Genomic DNA, 13,715 nt, shown 5'->3' on the forward strand with positions numbered 1-13,715 from the left:
CTCGGAGAGAGGGGAGCAGCACTGTGCGGCCAGCCCAGTGGGCAGCGGCCCCAGGGGTGGAGGGCCCTCTGGCCAGTGCCTGGGCCAGGTCAAAGGGACATGTGCCCTGGGAGGCCACAGGTGCTCTCCAGGACTCCCTGGGGGCCACCAGGGTGACCTGAGCCCCTCCTGGTCCTCCCCTGGGGGCAGAAGGGTACAGCCTCACTCCTCTGTCTCCCCAACCTCAGCCTGAGTGGGGGTCTCCAACCTGCAGGCTGGTGGCTGGCTTGAGCCAGTATCCAGGAGACATTGATGGTGGACACGCAAGAGGGGAAGAGAAGGCAGCGCAAAGCTGCGCCCACCAGGGGCTAGGGCTGAGTCCTGCAGGTGGCTATGGGGTGGTGGACGCCCTGCTTGCAGGATGCCTGTTAACCTCAGCGTCGAAGCCCATGCTCTGCATCATGAACGTGGGAGGTGCTTGCCCAAGAGGGCTGCTTCCTGCCTGCAGTGCCACCCTGGGGATGTGGTTTTGGGACACAGGAGGTGTCTCAAGGGAGACCCTGGCTTGGAGGGGCCTAAGGGCCACTTTGAGGGCCCCTGGGCAGTCTCCTGGTTGAGCTCAGGCCAGTGGGGTGGCCTAGGGACCTGGTGAAGGGGCTGGGGACCCTCTTGCCCTCGGGCACCTTGATATTCCCAAGAGCCCCTCACTGTGTTGGCCCTAGTGCCGGAGGCCTCCAGATTGCTTAACTCGAGCTGGGGTGGAGGGGCCCACACCTAGTGGCCTTCTAGTTCATTCTGAGCTGGGCCATCCTGGGGCCAGGCCCAGGAGTGGACAGTTGTCCAAGGACAGTGCTCCTGGGTCTGCAGCTCTGTCTCAAAGGAACAGAGAAACAGGTTCACAGGCCCAGGGAACCACACAGGCATGCTCTGGGGGCCTCCGTTGTGTCACACCGTCTGGGATCAGGACTCAGTTCTGAGTAGACCCCCCTCGGCCTGCCCTGCTTGATGAGGTGTTAGAACCTGTTCAGTTGCCACTCAGCTGCTGCACCCAGGTGGTCGCCTGGGCTGATGCCCGGGACAGTGGCCGCCTCCCTCCTGGGCGACGTGCTGTGGCGAGCACCTGCGTCAGGCCCACTTCTGGCTGCGTGGAGTTGGCGTTTCTGGCATTTCGGGCAGAGTGACGCGACCTCCTGGGCCCTTGGTCCTCTCCTGTGAACTGGGTGAATGGGACAGAGTGTGATACCAGTGCTGCTCGGCTTGAGAACCCACTTTTGGGGTGACTTGGGGAGGAGTGGAGTGGGACTGTGGGGTGCCCCGGGCTGGACGTGCTTCTGGCTGTCCTCCATGGCTGGGGGCATTGGGTGAGGAGGTGCCGGGAGGGGAACAGGCAGGAGGCGGCAATGGTGGGGACGGGGTAGGGGGAACCGTGGGGCTGAAGGCAGGCAGCTGCCCCCACAGGTCCCACCCAAGGTGTGCACGATGTGGGGCAGGAGGGCGCCGGTGTAAGCCCCGCATGTCCACGGCAGCCCATGTTGGGGGAAGTGGAAGGGACTCCATTTAAAACGACCTCAACCATTCCAACAAAGCGCTTTACTGAGGGCACCCACTCCACAGTCCCAAGGAGGCAGACACAGGCCTGAACTGTCCACCCTCTATGTCCCGAGTGGTGACTCCACTCCCCACTGCTCAGAGATCACACACCTTCTGGAGAGCTTGCACCCCTTCTGGAGAGCTCGCATCCCTTCGGGAGAGCTTGCACGGATGAGCGACTGTCTTCACCCTGGGCTTCCCCAAGTCCGGCGACAGTGGCTGCCCCAGTGCTGCAGCTGGCTCTGGTGACAGTGGCACAGCATGGCCCCAAGCTTGGGAGAACAGCGGCCTGCACACACGGTCACGCATCACCGCTCGGCGGAAGATGGGAATATCTCATGGAGATCTGGATCTCAACCCCACACGGGACAAGGGCCCAGGGACCTGGCTTTCCTACACACCAGCTGGAAGGCTGACTCCCCATCTCACGTGAATGCTTCCTTGGTTTTGGGGGGCACTAGGAAGGTCCCCAGGGCCGCGGGTCACTGCCCAGATTGTGGCATCCTCATAAGACTTGCGACTCTTCCCAGAGGAAAGAAAACCCCTCTCAGATGCTCCAAGGACTCCCCTAGTCCAGCTGCTTCCTGTGCCAGGCCCGGACCCCAGGGCGAACAGGCCTGTTCATCCACAACCTCACAGCTGAGGGCCCTCCTGCAGTTCTTCACAGGAGAGAGAAAGGAAGGCGCACCTGCCCAGCCCGGCCAAGAAAACAAAACTCTCTCCTATGGGTGCGGGAGGCTGCTGCCTGCTGAGCAGCTCAGGGTAGATGTTGCTATGGGTGCCAGCATTCTCGAAGTCTCCCTTGCCCAACAGAAATCTATCCAAGGACCAAGGGCTGGAATCGGCAAAGGCATCCGTGAAGACCTCCTCATTCTGTGGAGAAACGGCCCTTGCTTTCAGGAAGACTGCCACAACCATGCCTTGGGAAATGTCACCTCCAGATCAACCTTGGGAAAATCTTTTATTAGGGAGGACAGCCTGCAAAATCCTCCCTTTAAGAGCCCAGGCCAGCCTAGAACCTCCAGACCACAGAAGGGGAGTCCTGGGGACAGGAGTGGTGTGGACAGGCATCTCCACCACCCCGGTTAGCCAGTACCTAACACCCACTCCTGCCCTCGGCCGATGTGGCAAACCGGGGAGGCTTTTGTGTGGGGCCGGGGCTGCGGCCGTGGCAGCCACCCTCCAGCTCCCGGGGGCTGGGGAAGACGCTGGGGTCCCCGTGGAGGGTGGAGCGGCGCTCAGGTCCTGCGGTCACTCGGCGTGCTCCTGCACCTCTTCCCCACGCAGGGCCTGCAGCCGGCTGCCCACAGTCTGCTGCACGGCCTCCAGCCCCTCTGCGTCCAGCTCCCGCAGCAGCAGCAGGATGGCAGTCAGGACGTTCTGAGGGCAGAGGGGTGTGGACTAAGCCCACCCGGCACGGCGAGGCTGCTTCCCTCCACAAGGGCTGGGGCCTGGCCAGCGGCGCCCCACCACGGAGCAACTGGTCCCGGGGGTGTGGGCCGTCCAAGTGACTGACCGGCACACTCGGAGAATCTGAGCAGAGGAGGAGCCCCGCCTGTGGACGCGTGTGTGGCGCCTCTTCCACGTGACTCCTGTTGCCCTCAGCCCAGCAGGGCCTGGGCCCACATTCCACAGACCAGGACAGCAGCAGAGGCTGAGGGGCCAGGATGGCTCCGTGCGGGGCACGTGTTACACGTGTGTGCGCATTCACAGACCCGCACACGCAGCTCCCCCTGGGGCACAGCTCTTCAAGGCCCTGTGAGGCTCCATGCTCCCTCCCCACGGGGCCCTGTGAGGCTCCATGCTCCCTCCCCACAGTTTCTGTGCAGTGGGTGCAGTGGGCAGAGGCAGCCGCGGCCCCTAGCGGCCCGCCACTCACCCTGCCCCTGTGGCTGCTCGAGGCATCCCTGGCTGAGAGGGAAGGAAACTGGCCCCGGGAAGGCGGCTTCAGGCCACGTTCATCCTGGGCGCCGCTGCTGAGAGGGAGACAAAGGCGTGTGAGGGTCAGGGGGCTCGTGGCACCGGCGGGGGCTCGTGGCACCCGGGGGGGGGGGCTCGTGGCACCCGGGGGGGCCTCTGCAAACCCTGTCTGCGGGTCGCATCCAAGCAAAGGAGGGGCTCATACAAATCCCACCTGGCACACGGGGGCAAGAGAAGGGAGGCAACTCCCGGGAGGTCAGGGGCTACAGATGGCAGCTCCTGGAGAGCTCGGCACTTACTTCACCTGTGGGGCGCCCTCCCGGCACCCTGGGGCTCCCCAGCTGTAATACCTTCCACCCAGGGCTTCGGGGGCAGGGTGGGGGGCACCCGAACACACAAATGCCGGGGGAGAGCTCCTGACCATGGGGTCAGGCCCTGTGCCAGACGGCAGATGCCTAACAGAGATCACATCCCGATGCCCCCACCACAGGCACCAGCAGCGGGTGTGATCTGCCAAGCAGGAGAGAAGTGCCCAGCTTCTGTCAAATGCGTTCGTGACCCACTGCCAACTGCCCTGGGAGGCGCTGGCGTCTCACTGCAGAGTCAGTCCTGTGGCCCCTCCACGGCCCCCAGGCCCAAGGCCATACGGGCACTGATGGCCGTGCCCACAAACCATTCCAGTCACTGTGGCCCTAGGCCACACCCCCCACCAGGGGCTCCCTGCACCTCACGAGCTCCGGTGTTGTGAGCCTTCTCTGTGCCAGGGCACGGGGCCTGGCTCACCCCCTCTCCTGCTCCCTGGCACATCCGCTGTTGGGCAAAACATGGACCTGCCACTGAAATCACTACCTGGGCACTGAGTCACTCCCAGAGAATATGGATGAGAACAGACACTCCCCCCGGATAACCCCTCTCCCTCACTTCCCAGAGACGCAGCTCATGGGAAGCCCCATTCACTCCCCGTGGGAGGACCCTGGGGGACAGGGATGGGCTGCGGAGTCCCCGCTGCCCTCCAGCCTCACGTTGCCTCCTCCTCGCTGTCCAGCAGGTCCCGGCCAGTCTCAGCAGCGGAGCTGAGGGAGCTCAGTGTGCAGCATAGCTTGGGGCCGCCGTGGCCTGTGCCCTCTCTCTCTGGGGCCGCAGTGATCTCCTCTCCCTCACTCAGTGCACGGGACAGCTCCTCCTCCGTCACAGCTTTGGGATGAAAGACAGAAGACAGCATGAGTGGCCTCACCCACGTGCAGGCCACACGCACTGCAGCTCCCGTCCTCACTGTGGCTTCAGGCACAGTCTGCTTGTGAAATGCATGCACGTGTATCCACCTCCAGGGACAACTCCCAGAGTAGGAGCCGGTTCCTCATTGTCCCATCCCCAGCCTGGCACAGGCTGACACACAACAGATGGGGGAGGGCTGCTCAGGAATCTCAACACCAGCCTTGGCCAGAAGCAAATACTCCTCAAAACCTCAACTAAGACACAATAGAAAAAGGAACAGACCATATTGAATTTATTCCATTTCTCTCATATATCAATTTCCCTGAAGTTTATATTATTAATATCAATAAAATTGTCTGGGAGAAAATAGTAGTGTCCGTATACCTGACAAGGATGAGACACTAGTGTGCTGAGAATGCCAAGGATGAACAAACAGCATGAAACCACAGCCTGGAAAACTGTGTCGGTGCTGGCGCTGGCTAGAGGAGGCACGAGCGCCTCCAATAGGTGGAGCGCAGCAGCAGGCACTGCGGTGCTGGGACGGCCCCTCCCCATGGCAGGGGCGCGATGGCACCGCCACCCTAGGTTCACAGTGGCCCGTGGAGCCTGCCCAGTCCCTGTGGACCAGTGCGACGCTGCTTGCCAGATACTGACGCCCCCGCTCGCCATGGCGCATGGCGATGGTCAGAGCAGGGCTGCTACTCACAGAAGCAAAAGAAGGAACCCTTTTGCTTTGCTACCAGGTCCTGCGGTCGTTGGGGGATACGCAAACTGTCAGTCCCAGGAGGGACCCTACGCTGCGCTGCTGCATTCGGGTGGCGGGATCAAGAGGAGACACAGAAGCCAGGGGAACAGCCTCTGGAGGAGACTTCACAGGACGTATCTATGTCCCGCCAGACCAGGTATTTGCAGAAAAGGAAAAGAGAAAAGAGGGCTGGGAACATCCCCTTCCAGGGATTGTTTTGGGAGGGCCGGTGACTCCGCTGCGGCCACCTACCCTGGTTGTCCAGCTTCTGTAGGCGCGGCAGGGTGCGCAGCACGGTCATGCGGTAGCGGTGGGGGCTGGTGCCGCAGCACGGGTTCTCGGCCAGCCACAGCACCCGCAGACGCGGCAGCCCCTTCAGGTAGAAGAGCTCAGCCAGGCTGGGGATGCGGTTCCTCCGCAGGTACAGCTCACTCAGGCGCTGGCACCGGCTCACAGGCTCCAGGGTGGAGATGCTGTTGACACTGCACGGAGACCAGCACAGTCAGCGAGGGACGTGGCCAGGGCCCCCAGGGCCACCTCTCAATCCCCACCCCCAGTAAAAGGCACTCATGGGACCTGTGTCCCTGCCCTCTCCTGAGAAGCCCAAATCGGATGTCACAAGTCACGTGCAGCAGGACCTGGGCCGAGGAGAGAGCTGTAGGAAGGCCAGGCCCTGAACTCAAAGGCGGACTGGGGTGGACCCCACCAGCAACAGCCCCTTGGCCCGACGCTCCACATCAGCTCCTCAGGGCGCTAGAGTGCGGGAGGCGGGGGATGTGGCCCTCCTTCACAGGTGAGGAAAATTAAGGCCTCTCAAGGGACATATCACGTTGCCCCAAAGCAGGGAGCGGCCAGGAAAACTCATGGCAAAAACTAGGAGCCAGCTCCATGTGACATGGGAGTGAGCACGGACCTTCCAAACCCCCACTTGAGGGCGGCAACACTGGGGATGGGCCTCATTTCCATTCTACAGAATGTGGACGCGTCAGAGAAGTAGAGAAACAGCAGGCCTGGAGCGGAGACCTGCAGGCTTTACCCGACAGCGTGGGGTCCGTCCCCTCCACAAGCGAACACGCGGCGCCGCTCCCGCAGGCCCTCAAAGGCGCGGAGCCAGGGCCCCCTGCCTGGAGGGCTGCACTCGCGTCCGGCAGGCGCCTCGGAAGGGCGGTCATCAGGCCCCCATGGGCAGCCTGCCGTGCTGAGCCCCCCTCCCCATGCCATCCCTTCACTCGGGGTTTCCCAGGTATCGTCTCATGCAGCTCCTAGCTATGAGGCCGCCCCATTTTACCAAGAGCAAAACTCAGGCTGTGGGACTCTTTCCAGGATGGGGTCTGCCTCAGGCACAGGCAGCAGCGTGATGTGCGGGCCGCGTCCGCGGCCTCGAGGCTTCCTGCTCCGCTCCAGTGCAGTCAGGCGTGCAGGCACCACGCACCTGAGCTCGGTCAACACCCTTGGGGTCCTGTCCCTCCCGAGATGTGACAGAAATGGCCCCACACACGAGCGGCCTGATGCTCGGAAGCCCTGTGGTCCCTGGGTGACTCAGTGAGCGGCAGGGATAGGGCTGGATCCGCAGCCCCGCCCCAAGCTTCCTGCCACCGTGGGAACCACAAGCTCCACGTTTCCCTGTCAGGTAAGCCTTTCGGAGGCAGGCCTGAAATCCCAGCCTCACTGTGTCGCCTGACTAGTGAAACGAGCACCGCGGCAGGCACGCGCACCCCCCCCTCAACCTCTGGGCGGGCACGCGCCCCCCCCCGCTCAACCTCTGGGCGGGCACGCGCCCCCCCCCCCCCCCCGCTCAATCTCTGGGCGGGCACGCGCACCCCTGCTCAACCTCTGGACTCGGGCTCCATCTCCTCCTCGTCTCCCTGTGGGGTGGGCACTTGTAATACCTCCATGTTACAGAAAGGAAACTGAGGCACAGAGAGGGCCATGCCTCGCCCAAGGTTAGCCAGCCAATAGATGGGAGGGCTGAGATTTGACCCATGAGCATGCCTCCAAGCCCATTTCATTCATTCAGCAAGGCTCGGGCAGGACAGGCTGGTGCCCACGCTGGGGATGCCTGAACACCAGATGGACTGGCCTCAGCCCATGGCGGGCAGCAGGCTGGGCACGGGCATCAACATGGCAATGCCAACCTCGGAGGGCATTACGGAGGATGGGCAGGGGCTGGCCTACCCCGTGGCTGCCTGTGAGATCAAGAAGGTAGGTCACAGTCAGGGACCAGGGGCCTGCAACACCCACTCTCAGAGGGCAAGCCCTGGAGACTTCTGAGCTGCCAGAGGGGTGGGCCTTCCCCACAGGGTTTAAACCCTTGTGAGCTTTTAAATGCGGAAACCACAGAAGGCGCCCATCCAGCGTCTGGTGGGCAGTGGTGAGCCATGAGCGTCTGCTCCCTCCCTGGGTCCCACAGTAGGCAGGAGTGAATTCAGGGATAAAGGGAGCTCTTCTCTTCCCCAGAGCCCCCAAATACACCCCAACTGCCTGAAAGTCCAGTAACGTTTGTTCATTCAAGCTTCCCTAAGTCTGCTGGGAGGGCAGTGACCCCAGAAGACGGGCACAGGTCATGGGGTGCAGAGAAACTGGTAGGCAGTGGTGGCACTGGGGGGCAGAACAGGCCAGGACTTTGGGGGTCCCAGGGCAGATGTGGCCACCGTGGGGGCGGCCAGGGCGGGCCACCGTGAATCCTTAGGAGGGCTCCACCACCGACTGGCCCAGTGAACACAGCAATGGCTTGTCGGAGCACACAGGCCAAGGGTGGGCAGGGGTACAGCAGGGCAGGCAGGGGACAGGAGCCATCAGGAGGCCCAGGTGAGGCTCTGAGGAAGGAGGGTTGAACATGGGGGCCACAGACTAGGCCCAGCTCTCGCTGTCCTGGCCCCTCCCCTTCTGGAAGCTGCCCTCAGTCTGTGTTGGAAGTTTCCAGGTTATGTCACAGTGCTGGGTCCCACTGGAGGGATGTGAGGCTCTGCCCCGGCTTCCAGGCCCCAGGCTGAGCATGACAGCAGGAGCGAGGTACCTGAGCGTGATCACCTCCAGGCTGGGCATCTCCCGGCAAATGGAGATCTAGGAGGAAAAGAACATGACCAGCAAGCATGGCACAGCAGGGCATCGCGGCCGCACTGCCATCAGCCACAGAGAACTGTCGAAGCCATGGCCAACCCACTTCCGGGGCCTGAGGGGCACGGCCTTACTCAGCCAGTGTGCCCAGGGTGAATGCCCAGGGCCTGAGGGGAGCGGCCCTGCTCAGCCAGTGTGCCCAGGGTGAATGCCCACGAGTATGCCAGGTTCCCCTGACACCACCTTGCAGCCCAGACGCCCCGCAGACTGAAGGAGAAATGTGAGGCTCCTCCTTGCACGCACTCTGTCTTTATTAAATTTTACAACAGCATCGTTGCTGTCAGATGCTGCCAGCAGTGGAGACAGAGCATTCATTACTTTAGATGCCCTCAAAGGACATCAGGTAAGGGGACCCCAATGTCCCCTACGCAGGGATAGAAAGCAAGGAAAGGATGGAAATCCCTTCTTGATAACAGGTCTAGGCCAAAAGGAAGACAGGCTTGAAACTGGATCTCAGATCACATTGGTACTGTCAATTCAGGGGTGAGGTGCCCGGGGTGGTCCACAAAGCCTCACAACCTGCAAAGCTCCCACATATGTGAGAGCCCACCATACGCCAGGCATGGCACCAGCAGCTCACAGCCTGGTCAGATGCGTCCCATGTATAAGGGACTCGTGTCTATGGACATGGTACGTTTGTATATTCACTGCTAAACATGCAGTATTTCAGTTACAGCACAAAACAGATTACATCCAGGTGCCACGTATCCAGGCTTTTTTTTTTTTTTTTGTCTTTAAGAAAAGGTACAGTTCAAATTAAAAAAACAAAGGAAAATAAAGAGATAAATAATTGGGCTGGACATGGTGGCTCACACCTGTAATTCCAATACTTTGCGAGGCTGAGGCAGGTGGATCACCTGAACTCAGGGGGTTTGAGACCAGCCTGGCCGACACAGTGAAACTCCATCTCTACTAAAAAGTACAAAAATTAGCCAGGCATGGTGGTGGGTGCCTGTAGTCCCAGCTACTCAAAGGCTGAGGCAGGAGAATCGCTTGAACCCGGGAGGCGGAGGTTGCAGTGAGCCAAGATCGTGCCACTGTACTCCAGCCTGGGCAACAGAGAGACTCTGTGTAAAAAAAAAAAAAAAAAAGAAAGAAACAATTGGTATGCGATCCCTGTGTAAGTTGGGGACATTTTGGACTGAGAAAGATAATGAGGGAGAGAAGAAAAAAATCTTTCACAGACGCACACACTCAAGTTCTCCCAGCAGGGCTTATTCTCTGCCTGCCTTTGGGGCAGCGGCAGGGGGGTACAAGGCTAGATGTGACCAAGAAGAGGGGGTGTAGACCTTCAACTTCCCCGTAACAAAGTAAAACAAGCCCTCCTGGGATTCCTTTCCAGGTGAGAGCAAGTTCCAAACTATTGCTCCCCTCCTCTGCGACCAAGTGACAAAGGGTGTTTCATTTATAGGGATGTTGACGGGAACTGCAAAATAAGCCTGGCACTAGAGAATTGTTTTTCCATTAGTGGTTCTGCAGAATGAAAACCGCTAAGTGAACAAAGTACCAAGTGTGGGACTGAATTGATAGGTGCAGTTTTGTCAACTTAAAAATTCTCTTGGGAAAGAAGCTACAACATTTGGGTTGAGGCTATTTGGAGATGATCAGTGCAATACTTACATCTGTGAGGCAATACTTACATCTGTGAGGCGGCTGCCCCTGGGGAGAGAAAAGATACATACTTTAATTTTGTTAAAGTTGAATAAAAAACACTGAAGACAAAAATTCCAAAAATCACCGATGACTCCCTACAAACCTTAAGATTCTAGGATTTTAATGGCATGGCAAAAAAGGAAGGTTGCCCAGATAACTGGCAAAGGTATAAACAATTGTTTTAGCTGATTTTCAGCTAAACTGTATGTTTGACGTTGGGGTGGTACTTTTTAGATAAGGAGCAGCAGGGTTGCTCCATTTGTAAGACACAAAAAGATGAACTCTTCCTCATGGTCCCTGAGTAGCAGAAGGTTCATTTCTCTCACTGACAGACATAAACAAGGGCGTCTTTATAAGAGGCCAAGTTCAAAGGCTGAACAGGCAACTTATGAAGCAAACTTTAAAAGCCTGAAATAGGGTTGTTGTTTCTCCCAGCTTAGTGGGAGTACTGACCACCCCATGCAAAACAAAGAAATGCATTATTGAAAGCAAATGACACGGGAATTGTAGCCAAAACACCAGATATGCCAGGGCAGAGAGAAAAGCTTTTTAATTAACAGGGAAGAGCTCACTCCGGGCAGTCTGCGGACACCCCTGGGAGGAGGCGTCTGCTCTCGCTGACCCCCACACCCGCCTGCACGGTGCGGCCAGTTGACACGGCGCGGTCACTCTGCTGAGTCCCCAGGGAACCCTGGAGATCTTGCAGGCCTCAACTCCAGGCTCCCTCTTCTGGAAGCTCCTGGTCTTCCTTGGCTCAGTGAGACTCAGCATTACCCGCCTTTCAGCCTGCATGGGTCCCACCGCACCCACGTCCCTTCCTGTCACCTGCTAGGAGTACCCTGGGAACGGCCGCCCCCAGTACTGATTACCAACGTGTTTCCTGACTCAGTCCTGGAGAGCTCAGTTCTCTCTCCCATTCGACTTGGTCCCAGTGACTGCTGGCAACCCCAGACAACAGACCCAGCCCACAGGGCAGCCGGGGCAAAGGCGGGCCGGGAAATGGGGGGGGCCCAGGCGACCCCGACCCCCGGCCTCCTCCCCTCCCTCACCCGCGGCTCCTTCGCCGCCCTCGTCCCTGCCCCTCCCCCCTTCCACTCCGCCCCCGCCCTGCCCCGCCCCGCCTCGCCTCCTCCCTCCGGCTCCGCCCTCGCCCCGCCCCGGCTCCTCCCTCCGGCTCCGCCCTCGCCCCGCCCCGGCTCCTCCCCCCACCCCGGGGCGGCCGCGGCCAGGCCCCGCCTCACCAGCAGTTGAGCTTGCGCACGCTGTGCAGCTCCGAGGCCTTGGCCCGGGTCAGAACCATCTTCCGCGTCAGCTTCATGGCGGCCGCCCAGGCCCGACCGGCGGGCGCCCCCGGCCTCCTGATCCCGGGCGGGTGACGACTGCGCGGCGCGTGTCTCCAGGGGCGGGGCCCGCGTCGTCAGGGGCGGATCCTGAGCCCATTGGCGGCTCGGTGAGGAGAGCGGGGCGACGCGAGCCCGCTGGGGCCGCTTGGGCGCCGCTGACACGTTGGCTCTGCTCCTGCTCATGCGCGGCCTAGGGCGCCCGGCTCTGACGCGATTCTAACGCGACCCCGGAAGCGCGCAGCGAGCAGAGGGTGGGTGCAGGGGGCGGTCCCCGAGTCGGCCCAGTGAGGGCTGAACTGCTGCTCCCAGGAACCGAGCGGGGTGGGCTCGGTCCGACGCGCATCATGGCCGAGTGCCTAGGCCTGACTCTGAGCGCAGGCCTAGCGTGGATGGGATGGGCGCTACACAGCTCCAAGTTACGCGATTCAAACTCTTGGAATAAACCCAGGGCAGCCCTGGGGCTGTGTTGATTCCTTGTCTCCCTTCTTCTCAGCATTTACAGAAAAGACGCATTTATAGGAAAGACGCACGGGCAGGTCCAGCAGAGCCCTTACAAGCATTTCAGCCTTTTAGAAATCAGATAAGACCCTCTAAACATCGTTACCTGGGCCACAGTTACATTAAGACAGGCGTTCTGGCGTTCTGACGTTCTGAAACCGCCTTTGCAAAAAATTGTATTGGTGAGAGAAGGATGGCCTTGAAGGAGATCTGGCCAACCCCCATCTTGCCTTTGGCCTTAAAGCTGCCCTTAATTATTCCTGGATAAGCAAAGGTAACTTTGGGAGACATTTATAGTTTAAGTGATAGCAGCCCTTCCTCAAAACTAAACAGCCTTTGTAAAGCTAATGAGACCACTGAAACCGCCCTTGCAAAAATCACAAGTGAAGAAATTATGACAGGGGAAGATCTCCTAACCCACCCCATGTTCCTACTATCCTCTAAGCTGCTTTTGTTCATTCCTGGGTGTAGACCAGACTAGCCTTGGGAAGGAATTTAGTTTATAGATTAAACTGAAACAAAATTTATAATAGCCCTTTCCCAAAAAAACCCTTCTTGCCTGGGGACCAGTCTGCCTTTGTAGGACTAACAAATTAAGCTACGAGATTAAAAATTACAGTTTAGGGGCCATGCAACCTCTGGCGGCAAGAGTCTGCACCTCCCCAAATTGCTTCTGGGAATAACATCACTGTTGCAAAACTTAAGATCAGTGCTTGAAATATTTTGTAGACCCTGCATTCAGAGGCAGCAGATGACACCACCCAAACGGATAATCTGGCTCAACCATGTGTGTGATCCCACCCAGGGACAGAAGTCAGCCAGAACTCATTTTGAGCCCCTATGATTTAATCTTCGACCTGACCAATCAGCACTCACCACTTTCTGAGCCCATACCCGCGAAATTATCCTTAAAAACACTGATCCCCGAATGCTTGGGGAGACTGATTTGAGTAATAATAAAACTCCGCTCTCCTGCACAGCCAGCTCTGTGTGAATTACTCTTTCTCCATTGCAATTCCCTTGTCTTGATAAATCGGTTCTGTCTAGGCAGTGGGCAAGGCGAACCCATTGGGCGGTTACACTACCAGCCTAGAAAGATAGAGGAGCATGAATTCCACTAAGATGCGATGTAAACATTCGTCAGCCATTATTCTGGAGGTCACAAGATAAGCTACTTCCCCAGTTACTCCTTCAGGTAACATCACTATTGTAGAACATCACTATTGTATCTTTGCAGGTTTCTTGCACGTCTGACACGGATGGAACCAGCTAGATGTCTTGCCAACAGCTCCTGTGGCCCCACCCAGAAGCCATGCAGCACAAAAGGACCAAAAGGACAGCTAGATTTCATCTCGCACCTAACCAATCAGCACTCTCCATGCCCTAGCCCCCTGTTCACCAAACTACCTTTGAATAACCCCTAACCTATGAGCCTTCACTTGTAACCGAGCAGCTTAGCAGCTGTGAATCCAAAATATCTGAGACAGGACTCAATCTGTTTAGAAAGTTTATTTTGTCAAGGTTAAGGACAAGCCCATGACACAGCCTCAGGAGGTCCTGACGACACGTGCCCTGGGTGGCTGGGGCACAGCTTGCTTTCATACATTTTTAGGGAGACATGAGACATCAATCAATATGTGTAAGATGGAAAAAGA

At 58.6% G+C, this 13,715-nt stretch overlaps 1 protein-coding gene and 1 long non-coding RNA gene across 5 annotated transcripts; one reads left to right on the top strand and one right to left on the bottom strand.

Moving 5' to 3' along the window:
• Nucleotides 1-2,513: 2,513 nt before the first annotated feature.
• Nucleotides 2,514-11,778, bottom strand: CFAP410 (cilia and flagella associated protein 410). Of its 4 annotated transcripts, none has more exons than XM_008977554.5 (7): nt 11,461-11,778; nt 10,207-10,225; nt 8,466-8,512; nt 5,702-5,931; nt 4,512-4,683; nt 3,449-3,542; nt 2,514-2,949 (listed from the first exon to the last, which is right to left on the bottom strand). In XM_008977554.5, exons 1-7 carry the CDS (start codon nt 11,535-11,537, stop codon nt 2,821-2,823), a joined length of 768 nt encoding a protein of 255 aa, XP_008975802.2. In that variant the 5' UTR covers nt 11,538-11,778; the 3' UTR covers nt 2,514-2,820. The 4 variants fall into 4 exon arrangements, with proteins under 4 accessions (XP_008975802.2, XP_003823890.2, XP_034803976.1 ...); XM_003823842.5 differs by having other exon boundaries at nt 3,449-3,545; nt 11,461-11,767; XM_034948085.3 differs by lacking the exon at nt 11,461-11,778 and adding an exon at nt 10,792-11,210 and having other exon boundaries at nt 3,449-3,545.
• On the top strand, nt 11,676-13,546 carry LOC129394974 (uncharacterized). Its single transcript, XR_008622457.2, has 2 exons — nt 11,676-11,813; nt 13,298-13,546. It is a non-coding gene; the product is annotated as an uncharacterized LOC129394974 (long non-coding RNA).
• Nucleotides 13,547-13,715: the final 169 nt, after the last annotated feature.

The sequence above is a fragment of the Pan paniscus genome, chromosome 22, assembly GCF_029289425.2.
Source record: "Pan paniscus chromosome 22, NHGRI_mPanPan1-v2.0_pri, whole genome shotgun sequence".
NCBI classification, from domain to species: Eukaryota; Metazoa; Chordata; class Mammalia; order Primates; family Hominidae; genus Pan; species Pan paniscus.

Excerpts from the sequence above, each read along its gene's own strand:
- CFAP410 (XM_063601467.1), bottom strand. The coding sequence starts at position 11,537 with ATGAAGCTGACGCGGAAGATGGTTCTGACCCGGGCCAAGGCCTCGGAG. Across the intron at positions 5,932-8,465 it reads CTGGAGGTGATCACGCTCAG|TGTCAACAGCATCTCCACCC; the intron begins GTACCTCGCTCC and ends GTCTCCGTGCAG. Across the intron at positions 3,546-4,511 it reads GACAGCGAGGAGGAGGCAAC|CAGCGGCGCCCAGGATGAAC; the intron begins GTGAGGCTGGAG and ends TCTCCCTCTCAG.